Genomic DNA, 26,950 nt, shown 5'->3' on the forward strand with positions numbered 1-26,950 from the left:
GGTTCTTCATCGATCGGATGAGAGTCACGATCACATGCTGTGGTATATTGTCCCATTCCTCTTGGATTGCATCTTGCAGCTGGCTAAGTGTTTCTGGTGCAGGATCTCTTGCTCGAATTCGTCTCTTTAATTCATCCCACAGATGTTCAATGGGATTCATGTCCGGGCTTCTTGCTGGCCATTCCATAATAGAGATATCGACTTCGTTAAGATAATCTCGTACGACGCCCGCGGTGTGAGCCCTAGCATTGTCGTGCATGAATATGAAGCCGTTGCCAATAAAATGTGCATAGGGCATCACATGAGGCTCGAGACACTCTTCGACGTACCGATGACAGTTTAGTGCAGGCAGACGTGGCTCAGACACGAAAGCAAGCTCTGTCTTACCGTCGGCGCTGATTCCTCGCCAAACCGTCCACGAACCGCCACCATAGCTGACCTTTTCTTCAATGCAGCATTGTGCATAGCGTTCTCCGTCTCTTCTGTAGACCTTGTTCCTTCCGTCCTTACCATACAGCATAATTTTACACTCATCAGAAAAGAGAACTTTGCTCCACTGTAGGTATGACCAATTTAGGTGCTCACGTGCAAAGTTAAGGCGCGCTCTTCGATGGTCTGCAGTTAATTTCGGCCCATTTGCTGGCTTATGCGGTACCAGTCCACCATCCTTCAACCTTCTTCTAATTGTAGAGTCACTTACAGCCACCCTTCGTACAACACGAAGCCGCTGCTGCAGTTGAAAAGCGTTAAGGCGTCGATTTCTTAAAGAAGTTGTTACAATAAATCGATCATCTCGCTCAGAAGTGACCCGATTCCTGCCAGATCCTGAACGGCGCGTGAACAAACCAGTCTCCCGATAACGTTTATAGACTCTATGAACAGATGACAGGCTTAGATGCAGTCTTGCAGCCACAACACGCTGACTAAGGCCAGAATCCAGCAATGCCACAACTTGGGCGGCTTCTGTGGGCGAAGTATCCATACGTTTTAGAAAAAAAACCTTTTTTCAGACGTCCCAAAGTCACAGTATTGAAATAAAAAACAAAAAGTTTAAGGATAGGCGCCAATTTTTAGTTTTTAAACGCTAAATGTACTCCAACCCTAAACACACATTTGTCTCAAAACAGTGATTCATTTCGTTTATAAGATAAACAAATGAAATTCTAATTTTGAATTTAGAATTTTCGCTTATTACTGTAATGGCCAAACTGCCAGCTATACATTTATGTATTTTTTTTCATCGTATGAATTCTTTTTTGTGTTAAATTCGGACAGAAACAATGAAAACGGAAGTGTTTCGATTTTTTTGATGAGAAGTGTACTATAAAAAAAAAGTATACATTTGCCGCCATTTTCCCGCGCGTTGGAAAATAATTTTTATAAATAAAATTTTTCTTTGTATAATTTTTGTTTCATTTAAAATAACGTCGTCGTAGAAAAAGTATTGTATGCAACGTTGTATAACTAGGTCAAAAAATGCTCGTGGCGTCTCTTATTGCGATGTTCGCCAAGGCTCACATCGCAACTCACGCCACTCGCATTTTTTGACCCTTCTTATACAACTGTTGCATAAAATACTATTATATCTGTCGGAATAGCCATTACCTATAAGTCATAACACATGAATCAAGCTGTGGTAGTCGTAACATCCTCCACGCAAAGGACAGCTGTGTGTATTGTTTACGCAATTCACTACGTTTTGAAGGGGAATTTAATGTGGTATTTTTGTGAACAGGAAACCTACTTCAGCGGCGTGCTGCCCCCGCGCAGCCCGGCGCGCGTGCGCCCCACCAGCTCGCAGCGATCCAGCAGGTGAGTGACGTCATTATACTCGAATAAATTGAGGAAGTACTATACTAAATACTCGTATCTCACATACTTCGGATTTTAAAGGAGGCTTAAAACGGATGATTATAATAAATAAATAATCTTAGTAGTTGGTTGCCAACTTGCCACCAACCCCCAGTGCAGCAGCATGGTGGAGTATGTTCCGTACACCCTCCGGTTGATTGAGAAGAAGCATGTGCCTATCAGTGGGACGTATATGTGTGTAGTTGGTTGTAGAGGTCAATATGTAGAAATAATTAGAAATCATAATAGGATATGTCTTGTAAGAACCAAATCTCAATTAAAACAATGCGGATTTAATCATTGTTAAGTGTGATAGTTTTTTAGGATGTGTAAAACAACAATCGATATTGAGGATTTTTTTTATCAAAGAATTTAAATTTTATGTAGGATATTTCGCAGTTTTCAAGGTGGGAAGCAAAATTTTGGTACTTAAAGAAAGAGGAACCATGTTACCCCGAATTTAACGTGAGCGAAGCCGTGGGCAAAAGCTAGTTAACTATGATCCAAACATGAATTATAAACCTATAAAGTCGAATTGAGCCAAAACTATATTCAACACGCTGAAAACAGCTATTCGTTTGTGTAAAACAACTCATTTGTTGAGTATGAATCAATCATAGTTTACGCCATGTAGTTGGGCTATTTATTGTACATACACATAGACAAGGACGTGACTAATACCGCTATCGGAAGCAGTCAGAAGTCAGTCATAAGTCAGTTTTTAGTAATAAAGGTGATCTATTATGAGCTGTGCTAGTGATTTGGGAGAGGTGTCGTCGAAGTGCGATGCTTCCTGGCCTAAATATCTAGTACACAAGTCCGTGTCCATCAAGAAAAATAGTATATCAAAGCATTAAAAGAAAGTTCATATTATTTGGGATCCGGTCAGGGAATTCACCCCTGCCTTAGGCTGCGTTTCCATTGACGCGGAGCTGTGCGGAGATGTGCAGGAATCGACCAATCACCGTGAAGGAGAGAGTGACAGACCGTCTTCGTTCGAACGCTGTGATTGGTCAAATCCGCACATCTCCGCTCTTCTCCGCCTATCTCCGCGTCAGTGGAAACCCGGCCAAATGCAGCTAGCTGGCTTGACCATTGTAGACCATTCATCACGTCGGTCTAACAGAAAGCTCGGACGCTTTATGCAAAATACGATGAGTAGCCGTGGTAGCCCAGTTGGTAGAACGCTTGACTCTCAATTTGAGGTCGGAGGTTCGATTCCGCCTAAACCAATGATTTTCGAATTCATGTTTGGATCGTAAATTATTATCACATGCTCAGTCGGTGAAGGAAAACATGGTGAGGAAACCCATATTCCTGAGAAATGTATTACGGAGGTATGTGACCTAACCTATATTGGGCTGGATTACCCTTCGCGGGCTGGAAGGTCAGACAGGCAGCCGCTTCTGTAAAAACCGGACCTGTCAGATCTTCAGGTTAGGTAAGCGGACCCTGTGAAAAACGGGATAATGCTCGGGAGATGATGATAATGACGATGAGTTTTACTTTCTTGTGAATTTATTGTACGAAAACTAAAGTGGTACAATTTGTCAGGGACCTGGACGGGGAAGCAATGCTGGATGAGATCACGGAGAACCTGGACAGGAACTCGCTGGCGTCCTTCGGGAGCGGCAACACCACTGACTCCGACAAGGTAAGTGCTCTTGCTAATATTGCCGCCAATTTATCACTTTCTTTCTTTCGATTTATATCTGTTCCTAATTCGGAAGCCAATTTTAATTATCTATTAAATACAGTGTGTTAGTGACACCATAACGAAAAACAAAATTAGAACGTCTACTTGATTGTACTAAAAATTAAGGTAAGTGCTTTTCTTGTCGGAAATGTTTAATTAAGTTTTTGAGTTTTTGCTACACGGCAAATAGAATCTACACTACGGATACGCAACTATTCGCGTTGTTCGTTTTACATTGACGGTTTTTAGTAATGTCATTTTTATTTTCAATTTGGGTTCTATGCAGCTTGAAGCACACGGCACAATATATGCTTTATATAAGTTGTGTTTTTGTATAGATCTGTAATGAAATATGCTATCATAACACCTTTAAAGGAAAACGTGGGCATCTTTTTGTCCATGCAGCGAAACGGAAGGAAAGGGATTAATATATACCTATTTTTTCCTTTCTGAGTTAGATTAAAAAATGCGTCCTACCTACTCCTTAAGTATGACTCGGCAAGTAACAATACTTCCTCGTAATGTATGGGTTGGCTACTATAACAGCATAGCCTACCTCGCCTCCTGTTGCTGGTCACTTTAGTCCATTTAAGCCGTTAAGGAGTGAGGGAGCGCGTGCTTACTGTCTATCTCACTCACACTCTCGTGCAAGTACGAGATACTCAACTGCGCTGCTCCACAGCGAGTTGGTAACCCAAACCCGAGTTAATTTAGATAAGAATCCAACCCAGGACTCCTGCACAGAGATAATCCAAAAGAGATTAAGTTCTTGTTATTTTTCTAAAAAACTTGTGTTAATTAATGTAGTCATCCATCATTTATTATTATCTAAGCCCTAATCCATCACAGCGTGCGATTTCGAATTTCGATATCGCCAATCAAATTCAATTCTACTTCGCACGATTGCATTTACTTTAGGAGCACATTTGGATACATTATTTTCTTTATGTCGCATGTTTATGCGATATCGCACCGAACTGGATATAAAATATAAGCGCATAGATCTTTTTATTTTTCGTGTGGGTTGACACCTTGGTGTCAGGGTTATTATTGAGCCGCCATAGGCCTCTCACGTGGTTCATGTAATGACTACATACTATAGTGAGTAGTAGCTGATACCAACTGCTTAACGTGACTTTCGAAGCACGGTATTGTTTTATTTTTCGTATATCCAGGCGCTGTTGGCCACCAATGTCCTTACCAGACAAATCACAGTCTAAGTGTTTTCGTTGGATGTTTTGGAAACAAACCCCAGGACCTTCGGAGCGTTAGCCGTACGCTCAACCACTAGACTACGGAGGCTATTATCGTACTGATAGCGCATATCTATGGATTTGTGTTTCGAATCTCGCTGGGAAGTTGCTAAATCCCTCATCTTAAGCTGATCCGTTTTCCATACAAAACTTGCTGCACTACTACAGGAAAACGGATAGAGGAATATTGTTTTAAAACCGATAAATAGTGATATTTTGGTGTATTATTTTCGTAAACTAACAAAACATACATACATAAACTCACGCCCGTAATCCCTAGTGGGGTGGGCAGAGCCACAAGTAATCAAAGACAACTTGCAGCCACTGTTGATACGATGTCGTAAGCTGGATATGATGAACCTTATGGTGATAAGGGATCAGCCTATCGCCCATAACATTAGTCCATCATGTTAGAGGACACAATCCCTCTGTCGGTTTTTACGACATGCCCGGGAAGACAAGCAGCTGAACGTTTTCTATGTTTTTTATTTGCTCCCAGAACAGCATAGAAGCAACAAAAATTTAATAGAAACCACTAATAGAACTTTGATGCACGTTTTCAATATGATATCTAGATTAAATACTTCAAAATTGTGGCTTATAATGTATGGGAGATTTCGCCAACAAACATTTCATAGAATCAGAACTCAACACTAAACGAATAAATGGAAAAAAATACGAAAACTTCACAAGTCTTCAGAAAAATACGAAAACGCCATCTACTGACGCAACGTTACCTAGCTGACTGAAACGCATCACCTTAATCTAGTTATTTAATCTGAATGTTACATCGCACAGACGACACGCTCTCACACACTGAAAACGCGAAATATAATTACGTTACGTCGTAAGGTAGAGGCCGCTGTGTCGAAGTATTTTCCTTAGCGACATTCGTCGTTTGGGCGTCAGTAGGTTATCATAAAGAGAAATATTTTAAAGCTTAATCTAGTTATTTAATCTGAATGTTACATCGCACAGACGACACGCTCTCACACACTGAAAACGCGAAATATAATTACGTTACGTCGTAAGGTAGAGGCCGCTGTGTCGAAGTATTTTCCTTAGCGACATTCGTCGTTTGGGCGTCAGTAGGTTATCATAAAGAGAAATATTTTAAAGAAGCTACCGTACTGAATAGTTTGCCTGAGGACATCCGTCTCGAACCAAACGAATACTAAGATGAAAACCTCCCTACATTTTCTTGATGAGACACCTTCTGTTCACTTTAAAGCTTCTTTGCGAAGGTTATAGCGATATAACGCAACCTAGCAAATAATGCTAGTAGTTTGCGAGTATTTTAGTCAGTATCGGAAGCATGAAGCTCTCAAATGTAAACGTAAACGAAGCACAAGTGACATAATGACGAATAATGAGTCATTCTGGAGAACCCTGGCGTATTGAACGTGATAGAACACGAATCATTCAATAATAAATGCCGAAATTACCTCCCATAAAGACCTATTAAAATGGTAGCCTTATTACGCTACGGGTATGTATCCTTTGCAATTCATAACCTAAATAACGACATACTCGTCTCATTTCTTATTCGTCATGTAATTTTTATATAAACAAATCTCGAACGAGCCAACTTAGCCCTACGTCTATTTTTAGGAAATTCGGGAAGCAATTTTCTCGTTAAGTTAATCCGTTCCGTAAACGTCGGGTAACTAGTTGGAGGTGTGTGAGACAAGGTAGAGCTCCGTGGCGGGCGGGCAGTACCCGCCGCGGGGGCCAGCTTACGATGGTCGCCACCGCTTCGCACGAAGCCGGGAAACCTGGGAGCAACTTCAAAGAAGATCAAACTAACCTACTATTTTAATCATAAACTTGAAAGCTTAATTTTAAATACGTTCCTCTTTTATATACAGGGTGTTAATGTCATCGTAACTAAAAGTTTGAGGGATTTATTCAGACTATGATTCTGAGTTGATATCAAGTGGAATTTTGCGTTAGATGACTGACGTTGGCAAACCACATACCCACCAGAGAGCCGTTAACGCGTAACCATTTGTCATTTTTTATTTTCAACCTAGATCGAATTCCACCAAAGTGCTTTGTCATATATGTGAAAAGGCTAGTTTCCAACTAGTCAAATCAGTAAATTTTTACTAAACGTCAAAACACGAAATTGCTATGGAATTTGTGTGAAAAAACGTCTTAGGATACCGTGATAAAATGTCGGGCTTATTATTGATTAAAATTCATAAATAAGTTAAAAAGAAAAAAAACTGTCTTTATTCCGTATCTTTGACCTAGGATACTACCCTATACTACCCAAATGTAAATGTCAACCAATTACTACAAACTTCATTATTAATTTAGTAAGGCTCAATTTAGCTGACGTGTTTTGGTAATAATGAGAGCTCCTTAAAAATGAAGAGAAAAAGGTCAACCAAAAATTGCAGCGCTCCGTTAGTTTGCCACTCAACATCGGAAAAACTTTTAACGATCCTTTATCATTATTTATCTGCATATCATAATGTGTTGATGGTTGGATTTGTCGTAATTCCAATAAAAAAGAACAGTATTTGTTTTTTTGTTTGTATTCTTATCTTATCTTATTTAGCCTATATGATCCCACTCCTGGGCAAAGGCCTCCCCTTGATTTTTCCACTCCTCTCGACTTTGCGCGATCTCCGGCCAATCCTTGCGATAAGCATTGAGGTCGTCACACCATCTTTTACGCGGTCTTCCTCGACTTCTAAGCCCGCCCTGCGGTATCCAGTGAGTAACGACCCGTGCCCATCGCTCCGGATGCATCCGACAAACGTGTCCGGCCCAGTCCCACTTCAGTTTGGCGGACTTTTTCCCTACATCAGTGATACCCGTTTTGGAGCGCAGTGTAGTGTTTCGCACACGGTCGATTCGTTTGTTTGTATTAAAAAAATAAAAAAAAAACATTCCCTTTGATCATTTCCTTTCATTTTTTTTCATCATTAATTTTGTTTTTTTTTTAAATCATTTTCTAATGTGAAAAGTTTCCGATTACTGTCCATGTTCATTAATTATTAGATTTAACGGATAGGCGGCGCATTACTTCTGAATTCAAATTCTGATACACGATTTGTTGTTGTTTTATTCAAAGCATCTCAGTTCTTCTTAAACATTAGAATGAGGGACTTCCCAGGCTACGTTCCCCAAAAACAATATAGATGGCGCTGTTCAGATTTAACGTGATAATTACCTATTTTCTTATTATTATTAGGTAGGGTACATAATTATACAAACATATAATATAATGGCAGAGGAAATAATTGTTGCATTTTTCTTTTAAATAAAGTAAAATATAGTTTTTAATACAGCAATAAAAATAACATTTAACATTTTTTTTAAATGAAAATATTTTTTTTATTTACATCTTAAAAAGAAACTAAATAATATACAATCTATCAAATAATACTAAATAATAATAATAAAACATAAAATACCTTAACTAAATATTGTAGCTGTAGCAGGGATTGTTGCTTGATATTTGGATCTATATTTCTTCTATTTTGATCAGTATAATAATGGGTGGAAGATGTGTTGTGCCTGGGTATAATGACAAGGGTCATCATTTATATCCAGGAAATTAGAAGGTTAAACGTAGAAAAAAACTGTACAGCGCCATCTACAGCTTTTTTGGGGAATATAACCTGGAAAATTCCTCATTAGTTCAGAATTGAAATTCCGAAATGCCTGTAGGCATTGGAACAATTGATGAACGTGGAAGTTAGCATTCGTTAATATACGGAAATTGGATAATTGCTGAGGGGCATTAAGAAAAAATAATTGAAGCACAGTATTACTTGAACTGCAAATAGTTGAGAGTGTACCGCGAGTGGCTCTGAGTGCTTTCCCCGTGTCACTCGCCTCAAGGCTTACTGCCTCCTTACTCTTCACTAAAAGTACAAGTAGGTACTTGCAGGTATTTTTGGATCAAATAATAATGAAGCTCAATATATTTTAAGATTTATACAAAAAGTATTATAGTAAACTAGATTTATATATACTTAGATTTATATCACAGCCTCCGTGGTCTAGTGGTTAGAGCGACCATGTGGTCTAGGGTGGATCACGATTACCTCGCAAAAAATTGAGAGAAATCTAGGTTTCGTCGACATAAATCACACTACAATGTAGGTATTCTTTTTCCAAAGCGACGATTACATGCTGGTCTCTATAAGGCGACTTTAAGTTCATGGTTTACAAATATAACACACATACATAGGATAGGATTGCTTCTATGCTGTTCTGGGAGCATATAAAAAACATAGAACACGTTCAGCTGCTTCTCTTCCCGGGCATGTCGTAAAAACCGACAGAGGGATTGTGTCCTCTAACATGATGGACTAATGTTATGGGCGATAGGCTGATCCCTTATCACCATAAGGTTCATCATATCCATCTTTGGACTTCGTATCAACAGTGGCTGCAAGTTGTCTTTGATTACTTGTGGCTCTGCCCACCCCATTAGGGATTACGGGCGTGAGTTTATGTATGTATGTATGTACATAGGATATCACACATAATATAGATGAGGAACACACATGTATGAGGAGCTCGGTGGCGCAACGGTAAACGCGCTCTTTCGCAAAGGCCGGTCATAGGATGGGTGACCACAAAAAAAAAACAGTTTTCATCTCGAGCTCCTCCGTGCTTCGGAAGGCACGTTAAGCCGTTGGTCCCGGCTGCATTAGCAGTCGTTAATAACCATCAATCCGCACTGTGCCCGCGTGATGGTTTAAGACCCGATCTCCCTATCCATCCATAGGGAAGGCCCGTGCCCCAGCAGTGGGGATGTTAATGGGCTGATGATGATGACATAGGATATAAGATTACACCTGTTGTAAGTCCATATATTGATATTATTATTATTATTAGCCTATATGATCCCACTGCTGAGCAAAGGCCTCCCCCATATTTTTCCAAGTATCCCGGTTCTGTGCGAGCTCTATCCAGTCTTTTCGATAACCGTCGAGATCATCGCGCCATCGTTTCCGGGGTCTACCACGTCTACGGTGTCCGTCCTGTGGTACCCAGTGCGTGATGATCTTTGCCCATCGTTCCGGATGCATGCGGCACACGTGTCCAGCCCAGTCCCACTTTAGCCTGGCGGTCTTCCTGCCAACATCAGCTATACCGGTTTTTGAGCGCAGCACAGTGTTTTTAACTCGATCAATTCGTTTTACACCTAGTATGCTGCGCTCCATTGCTCTTTGACAAACCCCGACCTTGGCCTTATATATATTGATATCGCGAAGTAAAAACCTATGCTGAATTTACTGACAAGGCCTGACAAAACAAGAAATAAGTGATAACATTACTTTGCACAAACGCACACACAAACATCTCTCACCCTAAACGCATATACCTGCTCCGTTCCGTCGTGGGTAAAAAAATATATAATAAAATGTCATATCGAAAAGGAATAACATACCAATGACATCGCTCCAAGGAGCCCGTTGTTAACAACACCTATTTCCCATTAGGGTAGCAAGAAACCACGTATTCTACTTTCCTCACTTTTGCCTCTTTCGTTCTCATCAAAACCAATTTTAGTATACCTATAACATACATACATACATAAACTCACGCCCGTAATCCCTAATGGGGTGGGCAGAGCCACAAGTAATCAAAGACAACTTGCAGCCACTGTTGATACGAAGTCCAAAGATGGATATGATGAACCTTATGGTGATAAGGGATCAGCCTATCGCCCATAACATTAGTCCATCATGTTAGAGGACACAATCCCTCTGTCGGTTTTTACGACATGCCCGGGAAGAGAAGCAGCTGAACGTGTTCTATGTTTTTTATATGCTCCCAGAACAGCATAGAAGCATACCTATAAATAAAAATAAAAGTAGGTACCTTAATTGCTATTCGTTATTAACACATTACTTGTTAACGGCTGGACCGATTTGGCACTGTGCTTAAAAGGAGTAAACAGTTTTTTTACATATGTACGGAAGAAGAAAATATCTAATACCAAATGTGGCTTCAGAAGTTGTTTACTGTCAAACCATGCATCTGTCTACCCCCGTGGGCCGACCTTATCAAAAACTGTTCGCGCTTCAAACATGGGTATGTAATAGAGTAGTTTGCAACTAGTCAAATCAGTTACTTTTTACTCAACGTCAGTACACGAAATTACTATGGAATTTGTATGAAAAAGCAACCTGTGACGTCATAGAAAAACGTGACAAAATGACGCACAATTTATTACATTTTTCTTTATTAAAATTCATAAATGAGTTAAATAGAAAAAAAATAAAACGTTTGTTGTCACCGTTAGATCGGTCTTTATTTAGTTATCACAATTTCATAATTTATCTTTCAACTAGGAAACTACCCAATTATGTAGTTTGCATTTAGACCAATGTTGCTTTATTAGAAAGCAAACAAAACTGAATAGCATAAATATCGATCTTATCACGATGTCACATTAAAAATATAATGTACACATTGCAAAACAAATTAATAACAGCCCTTGTAAAACATTGTGTCCCTCTGTTTTCGTCGGTGGTTAAAAATAAAGTGAAGATAGGCATGTTAAGTTTTTAAATATGGAAACTCACACGTACCTACATTATTTATTTATTCATGGAACTCCAACACAGTACAATTCAGTATCGTAATTTTCGCACAATGCGGTATTAAGCAACATGAATACATAGTTACGGTGGGCCTACATCATATACATTACTAAATAATTCACATTCATTTCCGTTCCTTCCCGTTTCAAAAATACCATAAATATTTACGTACATCCATTATACGTCTATACATTATTTCCTGCTCATCCAAATTAATATAACGCGTCGTTGGTTAACAAATGAACGTGCTCTATCTACCCCATCATTCGCCTATTAAAATTGTCTCCAAAAAATACAGAAAAAGATTTGTCCGACCGTATATTTAATACGTAGCATCGGTCGTTTGGCATCGACACATTATCCCCGTCCTTGAAAATTGTGATCTGTTTCTCTGGGCGCCAACCGCAAACGAAGTGGCGCCGTTGTCGCTAACTGCGGCAGGTTCTCGTTCAAACGGATTAGGCGCGTCCTTCGGCGGCTCTGCAGCGGGAGCGTTTGTGAAATAAATTCGGGAAATGTAGCTCGATACGGAGGCTGCGTAGTGGCGTAGGAGCGAGCGTGAGAAGGAGCGGCGAGGGCGGCGGAGGGGCGCGGGCCGCGGCGCCAGTGGCCGCAGCGCCGCGCGACCGAACGGAGGCGGTGGCGTCGCGAACACCGCCCGCCCGCTCGCGCCCGGCGCCCGGCACCCGCGCACGTGCCGTGCCGGCGCGATGGGCACCACCCCGCCGCCGCCCCCCATCAAACAACACAAAAGTCGACGCAAAATATCTTTACCATGGTTTCGCCAAAGTTCAGTAAATGCGCCCCATGCGGCCCTGTCTCGGCAGCACACCATCGACACGCCGAGCTCGTTCCACGCGCGCCTACTCAAAACCAACCGACAACGACAGGTGAAGCACCGCGCCTGCACCGATGCACCGCCCCCACCCCCGCCCCGCTGCCGGGTGCGGGGCGCTCGCGCTGCACATGCACCACGCACATCATACCCGCCACCCGCATAGCCGCACTGCTGCCACTAACGCTGCCTCATCAACTTTCATCTAATATGTTATCTCATTGCCTTTGTGCTCTCGCGAGTTTATCAGTTTCCCTTACAAAATTACAATGCAGCGACCTGTGTATACTTGAACATTGCGTCTAAAGAGATATGTTCCCGATAACATTGAAAAGGTCACCGTTTATTTAAATTAGTATTCCAACAGTACCGTGCGATCATGGATCCTCCCGACGCCTCATACGCAGTGTGTGCATATGAAAATAAAACATTATCTTGGTAAATTGTGTCTTTTCTTAGTATTATTTTGTCATTATCAAAATTTACCATTTTTATTTTCAAATTGGCACAATTATTCACGGCTAATACTATTCTAAAATATAATACGCTTCTAAAAATGCGTATTTATTTACGTAAGTAAACATATTAAAGCTAAAAATTGTCTTAAAAATTGACTTTTTAACATGCAACGCTCAGGACTTAAGTACTCGAGCGGAGTTTGAACTCTATATAGTACTATCATCTCAGATCTGAAATAGTGCTTACGAATGTTTTTACTAGTATTCCTTGAATATTCTTTCATACAATTAAAAAGTTTATACTTTTGCAGATAGGCAAATGTTAGTTTATATGCAGCTTGAATACACTAGGTACTAGAGTTGCACCTTAATAATATATAAACATACGTAAGGTCACGACTATGTTATCTATTGGGGTAATCAGAGGTACAATCGTCGCAAGATGAACTAAGTACCCACATTTCACCGAGCTTTCTGCTTGCTTTTTTGAATAATATCCAGGGAAAATAATCTGACAGAATATTGTCAGTGTTCTTTTTCGTATGCATGATGTGTTTTGAGGGAAGATTGTTCAAACCGCGTGGAATGATTTTGCATCTTGTCCAGGGAGTGCCGTGACGAACTTAGATATATACGGCAACGTGGACGTCACTTGGGCTGGTCCCTTTGTTGCACCACCCATGGTATAAGAAGACCAGGTATTCTCAATCCTATGACAAACAGCCATTGCTAGCCCTTGATGACGTAAGTGTTACCAATAAATTGGTATCTCCAACATTCCAAGGACGTAAAATGTATTATAGAAAAAGTGAATTACTGACTAATTACTATTATTTGTCACACATATAAAAATCATTAAAACTGTACGTAAATCTTTTCCTAAAAGTTAAAGTTGCAACGTGGGTATTTTTTTAATTTACGAAATGGCAACGTAAGGTAGGATGACGTCAGCTGGGCTAACCTTGAAATGCTAGCTGTCACTTTTGAGCATACCTGGTTTTCTTATGCCATGGCACCACCAATGCAGTCAGCATTATTACAATCAATAATAGAGAAACGAAATATTATTTCAATCTATTGTGCTTGGGCTTCATTTGAAAATTCATACATTCATAAAATCACGCCTGTTTTCCACCGGGGTAAGCAGAGACTATGAAAGTCCATCAAGCTTTGATCCTGACATACTTATCTTGCTTCCTCCACATTCATACAAAAAACAGATAATATATACATTTGAACATAAAAAAGAAGATTACTCAAAGCATTATAATTAGGACTATATAAAATAAAATTAAACTAAATTGACTGAAATTTGGCAGTACGATCTTATGATTGTGGCCTAACCCTTAAATGTGGACAATTTAACAAAAAACCTGTCTTGTCAGTCAAATATAAAAACGAAAATTACTGAAGTCAAGACAGTATTGTCCTCAGATCTTGGTCTGCCTTAGGCGAATGTGACGGCATAAACTCAACTTCTACTGGTATCGACAGGGTTTAATTAATTATATTTTGGATAACAAGGAAATATTAACATTAATATTTGAACATAAATAATCTAGGGATCAAACGAAACGATGTAGTAATTATTTATTTATTTGGGCAACACACGCTCACTTGTTTGCTATCATAACATAAGCTCACGTCTATCTCGATAGGGATAGTCAGCAGTACATGCATCATAAGATTTGTTAGTTACATACATTCTCTTAAGAGCTGTTAGTTTATTTATTTATTTAGGTACAAATACAGCAATACATATCGTCACTGGAAAGGCAAAATTACATAAGCGCCAAAATATCCTAAAATAGTAGTCCTTCTTATGATATTTATTACTTGACATAGAAATTGAAAAAACAATGTAAACTTACGTTGACGTCATCTAAATTGGATAAATGGGTAAAAAGTTATGATAAAAAACGAATAAAATACTTTAAGCGGCTTTTTCTTGAAGTGGCATTTTGGCGCTTACGTAATTTTGCCTTTTCAGTGACGATATGGAACTTTTACAGACAGCATTATAAATAGAAAGACTTGGTATATATGCTTGCCAATTACATGCGTACACAGCATTCACGTTAGTAAATAAATGTAAATAACGCGTTAATATTACAGAATTATGACTGCCTCACTAAATAGCATCAGAAAACAATGGTCATAGAATATAAAAATATACCACGTATAGAACGGTAACTCTCCTCCCCGCACAATTCTTATTCGTTAGCCGCCGTTAGTTCGGCGCCGAGTTAGATTTACCTCACCCCCTCTGGGTTTCAATGTCTGAAACCCGCTAAAGAGTAACCTTGCTCTTAGGAGGTAAGAATGAGATTTTTATACGAAGTGTCCGAAGTGTGACCTGGGTGATCATTGGCGACAGTTTAATGTCCTTTGATCACTCACAAAATCGATTTAAAAAGTTAAATTCTTCTTTGAAAAGGAGCATTCCGTCTATTTCAAATTTTGCACTGAAAAAAAAAAGAAGGCTTTGATTGTTAGGTATTTAAGTTAGAAAAAAAAAATCAAAACAGTTATGTTACTTACACTTTATATACTCGTTTTGTGAACAATAACCGAAAGATTTGTTAAATATTTTTTCAGTCTCTTGCTTACTACGTAGTCGATTGATCGTGTGATTGCTGGGTTTCCTTGTCAGATCTTAGAGGGCTGCACTGTTAGGTACAATATAATATAAATACAGATAGAAAAAACATAACACGACATATTAAATAGAGAGGCTGAATATGGCACAGTGATCGTACGCCCAGGTTCATACCATTTTGCTCGCTCATCATGGGGTGACGAATTATTAAACACCCTGGACCCTGGCGCTGAAGGTTGCTGAATGCACTCATAAATTAGAAGCGGATGTTCCCTTCATTAATTTATATTAAGCCGAAGTAAGAAAAGCGCCGTAAAAGAATTTAATAACAGAAGCGACTTTTCATTTAAGCGAATTAAAATAAAAGTCTATCGCCGGCTTTGTCTCTTCAGAAGCGCATTGCAAGCCTGCATAATTAAAATATGAAGGGAACTCGTCATAATGTAGGTCAAAACGTCGCGGATCGCACGAGCTGCGTCGACAAACAAAACTGACGAATGGAAACTGAAACTGAAAACGCTTCCGTCAAAACTTTTCTGTGGTAATATTTTAAACTAGTTGTGAATGGCAAATGCGGAGTTGCCTTGACATTGAAATAATTCCCAGGGAAAACAGCCAGCTTAACATTGAAACAAGTTTTGACTTACAATTTAACCCACAAAGCTTCTCGTTTAACTTTGTATTAGTGAGTCACCCCTCACAGGGAAATGTCACTTCTCTTTTTTTAATTACTATTGTGTGGTATAAAGTATTTTGATTGTTTCTGAGTAGAATAATATATATAATAGGCGATTCCTTCTCCATCGCATGCTCTATTGTATTGGTCGTTGTCTACAGCAGGGTTTTGTTTTAAAACTTACGGAATTCTGAGAGGTGGTGTGTCGATTAAAGGCAAGTCGAATGTTGATTTAATAATGGAGTTGGTTCCTTCAAACATGGTTAGACGGCTTATTTGTCAAGTAGGTACGCCGTGTATATCACCTACGCACAGAATAGTCTGAACGTAGAGTTAAATAAGACTAATTTAGCCGAATTGACCGAATATACAAAAGAAAAAGAAGTGATATGACACTGTCGTCCAACCTATATAAAAGTTTATCACCAAAACAAACTTTGCAAGTCTGTAATTTTTCAACGTAGCACGAGGAAAGAATTCTTTCGCGAGTTCCCATATTATACTTTCATTAAAAGAAAGAAGAAAACTTTACAATTGACGCTTTATTAAGGTCCCAATTTATATTTACTAGCCGATTTGCCAATCTATCTATAAATTTATAAATTATTTGTCTTACTAAAACTCTAAAACATCGGAACCGATTTGGCTAATTTTAATCTTGAAATATTCGTGGAAGGTCCAGGAAAGGTTTAAATAGTGATAAAATATGAAAAAGACTGATACGTAGTTCACCGGGTGATCTAATAAAAATAAACAAGAGGTAAGCATTGACAGCCAAGCGAAGGGTGAAGTAACAGTGAAGTGACGTCAGAGTCAAACCGTGAAGCTCAGGTCCTGTACCGCGTATGTTTGAATAAATTCATTTTCTTTGGAATGCGTGAGTTCCTCCTATGCTGAAACCCAGTTACTTGAATATTGCTTAGCAAATACTCAAACGCACTTTCACCGCTTGTTTATTTTTTATTGGTTTTTATAATTCTTTCTATCTTTAGTGTACGTAAGCAAGACAAGTGTATACTGGGACGCGTCAAATGTAACCTGACGTCACTAAGACACCGCAATCCGGTATCTCATGCAGCTAATTGGTGAATATCTCCGGAAATAAACCGCCCTCGATGAACCATACCAAAGACTGGTATGGAGAGGCAACCACGGCAAGGCATATTTTGAAGTCTGTGGACGAGATGTGAGGAGGCTTTCACTTCGTGGCATATTTATTAAAAGAATAAACTCAAATATAATTATTGCACACAAACAGAACATACAAACAATTGTACAACATATAACTACAAGCACAAATAGGTGACCTTATTACTCTGAAGCAATTTCTTGTAGGAAATCACGACCACGGGTGTTAAAAAAGGCCACATCGAAGCAATTCATCCAAAATCAATATTGCAATTTGACATTTGCGCATACAAAAGTAACCGCGCAATGCAAACAAAAGGTCAAATAGCAATATTGCTTTGTTAGATGAATTGCTTCGCTGTGGCTTTTTTAAGCCCCCAGGAATTGGTCATAAAAACTTGTATAGGATGTTTGTTCCAGTCCTAGATAGGACTATGATAGGTGTAGGATTATGATTATGAGTCCTCATAACGTACAGTCATGAGCAATATAATGTACCCACTTTAGGACTCCGTCGCACTAACATATTTGTTATTTAGAGAGACTTACAGTTAAATTTGTCAAAAAAGTTAATGTGACATGGTACCAAAGTGTATACATATTAATGCTCGTGACCGTACTAGGTTATCGCTCGCGAGGAGTTCAGTAATATCCCCCAATAATATAGCAATATAATACTCACTTTAGAACTCTGTCGCATCAACATACCTATTTGACATTTACAGACTTACAGTTTAATTTATCAAAAAAGTTAATGTGACATGGTACTAAAGTGTATGGGTGAATATCAAAATTTCAAGTTTGGTGGCGAAATATCATATTATTTACGTGAAAAATTGGGTTCCGACATGAAAAAGATCCAAAAGGATCCTGGGTTGGGGACATGAAAAAGGATCCTTTTTCATATCGGAACCCAATTTTTCACGAAAAAATTATATGAAAGTTCGCCACCAAACTTGGCACATTTTGATATTCACCCATATACACATTACTGCTTGTGATCGTACGCATCTAAAGATGATTACTGTTCACCCAAATCAAATCAGCCGTTCAATCATGACATCGGAACAAACTCACAAACATATCTACATATTCAGGGTATTATAAAATCTCATGGTTTACCACAATATGATGTTATCCAGCAAGTTTCTGCTACTGCGACTGCTTCTACTCTGACAGTGGCTTATATACAATACAAAGACTCTTTATATAGCTAATTTCATTGGGAAAGTTCCTCGCACATTGCACAATCAGTTTCTTTTCTTCTATCGTGTGGGTTGTGAAGTGGATTACCAACCCCATCAACCCTGGTGTTAGGTGTACTATTGAGCCGCCAAAGATCCCTGACATGGCTCATGTAATGACTACGTACTTACATCAGTAAGTGGTAACCGGGACCAACGGGGGGAAAATGTCAGGTATTACTTAAAATAAAATTAGATAGTGTGTACTGGAATCAGCACCAATCAATATAAACCTTAGCTTGATTGAATAAGTATGTAACTCATTGAACAAAAATTGTTACATCTAGACACTAGAAAATTATTAATGACCTAACCTATAATTAGGTTGTTTTTCCCATTTAACAAAACTTTGAGTTAGAAATAGGCTAGTTTCCGTTACTTTATACTAAACGTCAAAACACGAAATTACTATGAAAGTGTGAAAAAGCACACTGTGACGTCATCGAAAAAAAGTGATAATTCATAAATAAGTTAAATAGAAAAAATAACCTGTTTTTCGTTAGTTTTAGATCTGACTTCATTTCGTAATCAGAATTTCGTAATTTATCTTGAACCTAGTTCGGTCACGAGTACTAATATGTATTCACTTTGAAACCATGTCACATTAAGTTTTTTGACAAATGAAACAGTAAGTCTCATTTAATGTTAAATATGATAGTGCGACAGGGTTCTAAAGTGGGTACATGATATTGCTCATGACTGTACACGACCCAATTGACATTAAGCTTGGCATCAAGCTCTAAGCGCTGTTGAATTTCAAAGTCCTGAACTTTAATGTGAACCAAAGTTTTCCGTTCCGTCCGTCCATTCCATTTCCATACCATAGTATATTATTTATTTACATCGTACATTATTTTACCAGAAAGTGCCGCAGTGACAAGCTATGAAAACGCGAGTCATTTGATGTTGTTCACGGACTGCGCGAGTTGACACCTTACAGCGAACGTCAATTTGCAGCCAGAGCTGGCCCAGTGTTGAACAGTTCATTAATTACGTCTCGTTAGACAGAATTAACATCGCAGCTTGTATTTAATGTTAATAATGTCCGGAATCGACAGACCACGCATAATATTAAACTGATTAATGAGCAAATGTAACTTAGCATGGTTGTAATTAGTAATACCGACCGGGCATAGTAGGCAGTTTAGCTAAATGAACAGGGTTTACCTGATGGCATAGAATAAAGAATACGACGACAACAACAACAACTCTCTATCACAACAACAACTCTCTATAACAACAATAACTCTCCGCCCGCACTAATTCGTATCGGCCGCCGACCTCACCCCCTCTGGGTCTTACTTCAGTCTTAAATGGCCATAAGCCGTTTAGGAGTAAGAGATAGAGCGAGGACTGTGTCGATCTCGCTCGCACTCACGCGTTAGACGGCACACGGTAAAAAGTAGATTTTTGTTAGAGTGCCCGAGGTGTGCTAGGGGCCTAGCCAAGATAAAAATGTGCCTATTATAACCCATTCGTATTAAATAGACACCTTGCGCCAAGACAGCGAAGCGCCTCGATCCTCTGTCTGTTACATCCTGCCCTATTGTGTATTTTCTTCATTGCGTGATACAGGCGGAATTGTGATCACACAAAAGCCATTAATCAAGAATTGAATAGAATTGTACGTTAGTACGTGTAGAAATTGGTACATTTGCCACTTGACAAGGAGGTGACGCTCGCTCGCCTGCTCACTCGTCGCACCAATCGGCAGTATTATTAAGCCAAGTACTTGAATGCTTTTTTTAGAAAATTGCAGAAGGCTTTAAATAGTTTGAGATTTATAAATGACGCTATAATTTTTATGTACCGATTAGGTATAGCACTGTGCAATCATCCTTGTGCCGCCCTTTGTGGTGCGTGCAGCTAGCTCGCTTTAAGCCGACGTGTTACAGATGAAATGTTAATTATTCAAGTTATGTTCAGGGCAGAAGGTAAGGGTCTTTTAATCCAGCAAGCTTAAACGCCGTCTGACTCGCAAGTTGATAACTGGACGTAAATACGCAACCATCAACAATCGCGTACATTAATCACTGTAATCCAGTGTGTCACCAGCTTGCTTCTCAAAACGGGAGTGTTGGTTCGAAGCCCCGTTCCGGACTTGCACCAATAAGTTATTTACGGCGATATGGCTCACCGCCTATGTGGATACTTAGTTCATATTGCGAAGGATGTACCTTTGACCAACCCAATTGTAAATACAGTCATGACCCGGAGGCTCGTGTTATGTTATTCAATAAAAAAAAAAAACAAGTCCCTCAGTCACATATGAATAGAATTGTTATAAGCGAACAATATTTGTTATCTAATCGTTATCTGTATTGTTGTTCGCGTCGACTCTTATCTTATATCGGCGTATACTCTTATCTTCGGGAACACGACTACCATCGATCTATCTTCTTCTTTCGTATCAATGGCATATCCTTTGGAACTAGTGTATTACATAAATATGTCGTGGCCAGATCATAGAATTGATCATTTCATGATGTGCTCGATCATTTCATAAAATGGTCGTATTTCATGAAATAAAATATCATTCGTTGACCACATCATGGTGTAGTTTGGCCAGATCAATGAACACAAAACGTTTAACGATATGAGCAACTAAATGCATGATTATGTCATGATATGGCCAAACGTTGGCATCATATCGTAAAACATTATCCTCCGATAGTGGCGCTGGTGTCGTATAATTTTGAACCTAAGAAATTAATCGACTACTTGCATTTTTATTACACCACATAGCATGCCACATTAACGATATGGCCAAACGTTGATTGAAATATCATTAAACGTTGACGTTTCAACGATATGGTTAACTTTGGCCGTTTCATGAAAAATTACCATTTCATGAAATGGTCGAACACATCATGAAATGATCAATTTTACGATCTAGCCACGACATATACATACATAAGATAACGCCTATTTCCCGTTAGGGTAGGCAGAGGCCGCGGAATTCCACTTCAAGTTCTTGATACACCGCTGTTAAAAGCGATCGACTATACTCTACAACTCAAGGTATACTCTACAACACATCAAAATTGAGCTCCAGTGCTTGAAGGACCTTTCAATGTACAGAAAATTCCTAATGGATGGGCAGAGTTACGAGTAAGCAGAAGACAATTTGCAGGCGCTTTAAATATGGAATACTCAGATGGATATGGTGTACCTTATGATGATAGGTGATCAGCTTACCGTCAATATAACGGTCCTGCATTTTAGAATGGATAATCTCTTGGCTTTTACGACGAGTCCTGGAAGATAAGCTTTTGAACGGTTCTATCTTTCGCGGAGGCCATGATCTTGCTTAACTAAATAAAAACAAGTGTAAAATGAACTATGTTTTACAATACGCAAGTTATTTTTCTTGTTTTGAAGTTCAGTCAAAAGAGTGTCAGGATCGAAGTGAATGGAATTCTATAGTCTCTACTTACCCCGGTGAGAAATAGGCGTGAGTATATGTATGTACGTATTTTAATCAAGAAATTGGTAGCAATGAGTATAACCGCTGATGATTGACAACTAAACATTCCGTACAAATTCCACAGAAAACGTTCGTTTTGACGTTTCGTAAACGCTATCTCATTAAATAAGTTGTCATCTAGTCTATTTTAACAATGTATGACTTTCTAGGTCTTCCTCTGCCAGTCTAGAGAATTTAATAGACCGCTAAGATAAAAGTCAGTGATGTGTCGTTCCCAAGAAAGTTCCCACTTTGGGAACATTCCCGGCAGTGAAAACGCGAAAGTGTATGTAAAAAGAGCTTCATTGGTGCTAATTCCTGTAGACGCCATCTAATTTTATTTTATACCTGTCATTTTCTTATCCGTTGAAAAAGAAAGGGACGAGTAATCGACAGGCATAAAATTTATGGATCGCACGTCAATTTTAGGCACGAATCTAAAACAACCGCCTAAAAATTTTACATCGATCAATAACCCGACCTAATTAAGTTGACAGCACACATCAAAGGGTTTGCAATAAGATACCTCTTGGACTCATTCGGATTATTCATTCTTCCACTCATTCATTTTAAAATTAACAGTCCCAGTCAGTCAGTTAATCATCCGTTCTTTTCCTTTTCGGCGGATAAGAAAATGACGGGTATAGCTTAAAATAATATTAGAAGGTGTCTGCAGGAATTGGGGCCATTATCTAACCTTTATGATATGATATAAAAGAACAATTTGAAAAAGGAAACGCAGCCGGTATTCTTACTCATCATCATCAGCCCATTAACGTCCCCACTGCTGGGGCACGGGCCTTCCCTATGGATGGATAGGGAGATCGGGCCTTAAACCATCACGCGGGCCCAGTGCGGATTGATGGTTATTAACGACTGCTAATGCAGCCGGGACCAACGGCTTAACGTGCCTTCCGAAGCACGGAGGAGCTCGAGATGAAAACTTTTTTTTTTTGTGGTCACCCATCCTATGACCGGCCTTTGCGAATGTTGCCTAACTTCAACAATCGAAGACCGAGCGCGTTTACCGCTGCGCCACCGAGCTCCTCAATTCTTACTATTAAAGTCCCACTTTGGGAACATTCCCGGGAAAGGGACACCACTGATAGTAGTGTAAAGCATCAAGTACTCGTAAGTGACATAGCCTGTGTGTTGCAGGCGGAGATGACGTCATGGGTGATAGCGGAGCACGCGGCCGGCAACGCTGGCGAGCTGAGCGTCTCCAAGGGCCAGCAGGTGGAGGTGGTAGAGCCATGCCAGGGGCGCACCGACTGGTAAGTGTGGTACGGGAGAGCGAACAGTGATCCCTGTCCCAGATTTAAATTTAACACACAAAAACATAAACAGCCCATACACGTCCCAATGCTGAGCACAAGGCTCCCCTCAATCAACCGGAGGGGGTATGGCGCATACTCCACCACGCTGCTCCACTGCGGGTTGGCTGGAGGTGTTTTTACGGCTTCAGCCGGAACTGACTGCTTAACGTGCTCTCTGAAGCACGGGATGATTTTACTTTTCCAAACAATCAGGTAATTGAAACCAGAAAATCCTTACCAAACTAAGGACAGTCTCACATAGTGATTTCGACAATTCAGATTCAAACTTAGTATAGATTATTTATCCCTACACAAGTACTACACTATATTGATAGGGTAGGGCTTAGAGGTGAACTGTAGCATAAGGCGGCGATCACAATAGATCAGCTAGAGGATTCGATCCCGGGACAGTTCCGGGATTGTGTTGGTAATAGAAAGTGGTAACAAAAAGACTGAAATATATCAAAATCAACTCTTTTTTAAAATCTTTAGTTAAATCTTCAAAAAAACAAAACAAAATTATACTTTCTCCTGATAAAATAAACAACAGACACTCTGTAAATAATTTATGAAATAGTTTGATAATTGCTTAAAAAATTGTTTCAATTTAAAAAAACGTCATCTACTTAAAACTTGTTTAATTATACTATATAAAAAAAAAAAAAACTTAATGCTAAAAACATTTACGTCTATGCTTAAGACTACAGAAAATAACACTCGTTGGTTTTCATCTTCTTTTTTGTTAAGAAAAAAACTATCAATACTTACACGACGAGAAGCTGATATTTTACACACGTTTACACATTCGTTATACGCACATTTTATTGACTTATCTGAAAAATAAATAATCGCGAAAATCCTGGGATTCGTTAAATTCAATCCCGAAAATTTCCCGGGATCGAGTCCTACTTTCAGCTCGCAGTGATGCACTGCATGAAATAAGCCCTGCAAAGCCTCCAGCTTCAAAAAAGAAGGTCATTTATCGATTTAATTTTCTCTTTGTGAGTTTCCCTGTGAGTGAATAAGAGTAGGCTTTTTTAAAAAAAAATCTCTCGTTGTCACATTGCTCTTGCCAAATGCACTTTTGAATAAAATTATCATCTCCATAGCGTTATTTCGTTTTCACAGGGTCCGCTTACCTAACATGATAATTTGACAGGTCCACTTTTTACAGAATACAGACTAGGTCACATACCTCCGAAACGCATTTGTCGGAAATGGGGCTATTAGCCGTAAAAAAAACACCTCCACCAACCTGCAGTGGAAAAGCGTAGTGAAGTATGCTCCATACCCCCTCCGGTTGATTGAGAGGAGGCCTGTGCCCAGAAGTGGGGTGTGTATAGCTGTTTTTTTGTTTTATGTGGTTGGGTGTGTGCGGTGGATGTGTGTTGATAAAAAAATAATGAAAACAAACAGGTCCCATTATATTTTCATCATTGTCCAATGTTATACAAGGGTATCATTTCAGAATTAGCTGGGTGAGGCGCATAGGGTAAAACGTTGGGAATTCCTGATTTAGAGTGAACAGACATTTGCTAGATAAGCGCGCCCCACATAAGGCCGCACCGTCACTTACTGGTGTAATCTGATGAAATTATGGTTACGCGAATATGCCTATCTGAAAACAAAATCTGTTTACATTGTATATATTCTCTAGGGTCGTATTAATAAACTAATCTCGGCTGAGACTGCCCTCAAGACCATGCTAAAATCCCTTTTTTATATAAGAACTGTCACATTGACATGATCTTGAGGGCAGTCTCGAAGCTGAGGTAAATTTATTAATACCACCATTAATACCACCATTTGGTTTTTACTTAGTATCAAATATTATTTTTAATTGCGTGGTATTGTATCAATACTAAGATTCTAATAAATGTGCAAAAAATAGAATATAGGGTATTTTACAGGGTGAAAGATAAATTATAAAATGCTAATCTAGAAATAGAAGCCAAAACCTATCTCATTTACTTTGCGACTTATATTCGAATTTTATTTATGAATTAAGTAACAATGAGTACGAGGTTTGACAGCTTTTATTGATGACGTCACAGGACAGTATCTCCATACGATTTCCGAAGAAAAGTCTCGTTTTGACGTTTCGTAAAAAGTATCTCACTTGACTAGGTTGTCAAGTAGCCATTGCACAAACGGATACTGAATAATCTGAAATAACATTTTAAGCTCTAAAAACTGACATTCCTTAAGGTTCAGTTTTGATAATAGAATTGCAAAAGCGGTATATAAAGCGAAAGTTGATGGTAGGGCCTGTCCACATCACCACGGCACGACGTCGTCGCCGTGGAACGGTGCGGTGCCGTGGCGCGGCACGTTGCCGTAACGTGGGAATTTACGTTGCCGTACCGTAAAAATGTACCTCACGACACCGCAAAGCAGAGGCAGGAACGCCGCAAAGGAGAGGCGCAGAGCAGAGGACTTACATTGACCAATTTGGAGATGTACTTAGAAAAGGTTTAATACGATCTACTCTGAACCGGTCTGCGTGTATGAAGCAAGAGAAATGTGTCAGGATCGAAGCAAATGGAATTCTATAGTCTCTGCTTACCCCGGTGGGAAATAGGCGTGAGTATATGTATGTATGTTCATTTTTGAATAGTACGTAGAAAAGTTTATGCTGCTTTCCATGTGTACTTATTGAATTCATAGAAGGAGGAGGGTAATGTTCCTCTGTTCTTGATGTAAGGATGTAGGCGTCAGAAGGTATACGACCGATTAAGGATCATAGCCCTATCAGCCAACAACGAAGAGCTATAACGATAAATGTTCATTATGTTTTTGAGTTCAGTTATACGCCGATTTCCTATTTATTCAGATAATTTATTGAGGCAACGAGAGAACAGCCTCCGTGGTCTAGTGGTTAAAGCGTTAGACTCAAGATCTGGAGCTCCGGGTTCGATTCCCGATGGAGAAATTGTTGAAATCACTTTGTGGGACTGTCCTTTGTTTGGTAAGGACTTTTCAGGCTTGAATCCTGATTGACCTGATTGTCCGAAAAAGTAAGATGATTCCGCGCTTCGAAGGGCACGCTAAGCCGTTGGTCCCGGCTATGAGCCGTAAAAACACCTCCACCAACCCGCATTAGAGCAGCGTGGTGGAGTATGCTCCATATCCCCTCCGGTTGATTGAGGGGAGGCCTTTGCCCAGCAGTGGGACGTATATAGGTTGTTTATATATGTTATGTACACTCGTATTTGCGCGCATCACAGGTTTGTCGTAAGCTTACTTAACTTCCGAAACATTGAATATTACTAGTAATATTCTTTAGTCTGTCCTATTGCGTCCCAGAGGGGTACGACTAGGTCATTTTCCTTCCGCTTGATAAATCAACACAGACGATTGACTTTTTATTCGTGTGCACTCCGCTTCGCCGTACCAGGGATAATCTCGTTCGCTAACGTTATTAAAAATAGTTTCCTGGACAAAACCGTTTACGTAGATTGAAACGGTAACTAAATATAATATTGCGTTCGTTCTCTCTGAAAGAGTAAATTTTCCTTTGTGCAGTGTTATTGCACGGAAATTACATTACGTCGCCTAAGGCGCGCGATGCGGCGAAAAATGCAAACAAAGTTACCTGCATGCAACAGTGTTTTAATTGTCTGAAGTACTGTGTTAATCGTTTTATCCAGTCGTTTCTAAATTGTTTGTCTGCGGCGCCGTAGATACTGTTTTGTTGTCTAGTTTCTTTCACAACCGCCTGCCCACAGCTTAGTTACATTATTTCTAAACCAGTTCTAATCAAATACATAGTCTATTTACTTATTTAACTTAGTCTAGTAACTTTATTTCTGTAGCAAAATGACACAGTAAACTAAATATGAGTAGTAAA

At 39.4% G+C, this 26,950-nt stretch overlaps 1 protein-coding gene across 5 annotated transcripts in view; it reads left to right on the forward strand.

Annotated features, from left to right (window-relative positions):
* Positions 1 to 26,950, forward strand: part of LOC126380056 (kalirin) — a 166,389-nt gene that overhangs the window by 67,908 nt on the left and 71,531 nt on the right. For all 5 annotated transcript variants that reach the window (XR_007568417.1, XM_050029223.1, XM_050029225.1 and 2 more), the window contains exons 29-31: positions 1,736 to 1,812; positions 3,406 to 3,505; positions 22,943 to 23,058. Coding sequence is in view for 4 of the 5 variants with exons in the window: in XM_050029223.1 (XP_049885180.1) it covers positions 1,736 to 1,812; positions 3,406 to 3,505; positions 22,943 to 23,058 (293 nt within the window). In the remaining variant the exon portion in view is untranslated. The remainder of the gene's footprint in view (positions 1 to 1,735; positions 1,813 to 3,405; positions 3,506 to 22,942; positions 23,059 to 26,950) is intronic.

Source organism: Pectinophora gossypiella, chromosome Z (assembly GCF_024362695.1).
Source record: "Pectinophora gossypiella chromosome Z, ilPecGoss1.1, whole genome shotgun sequence".
NCBI lineage: Eukaryota > Metazoa > Arthropoda > Insecta > Lepidoptera > Gelechiidae > Pectinophora > Pectinophora gossypiella.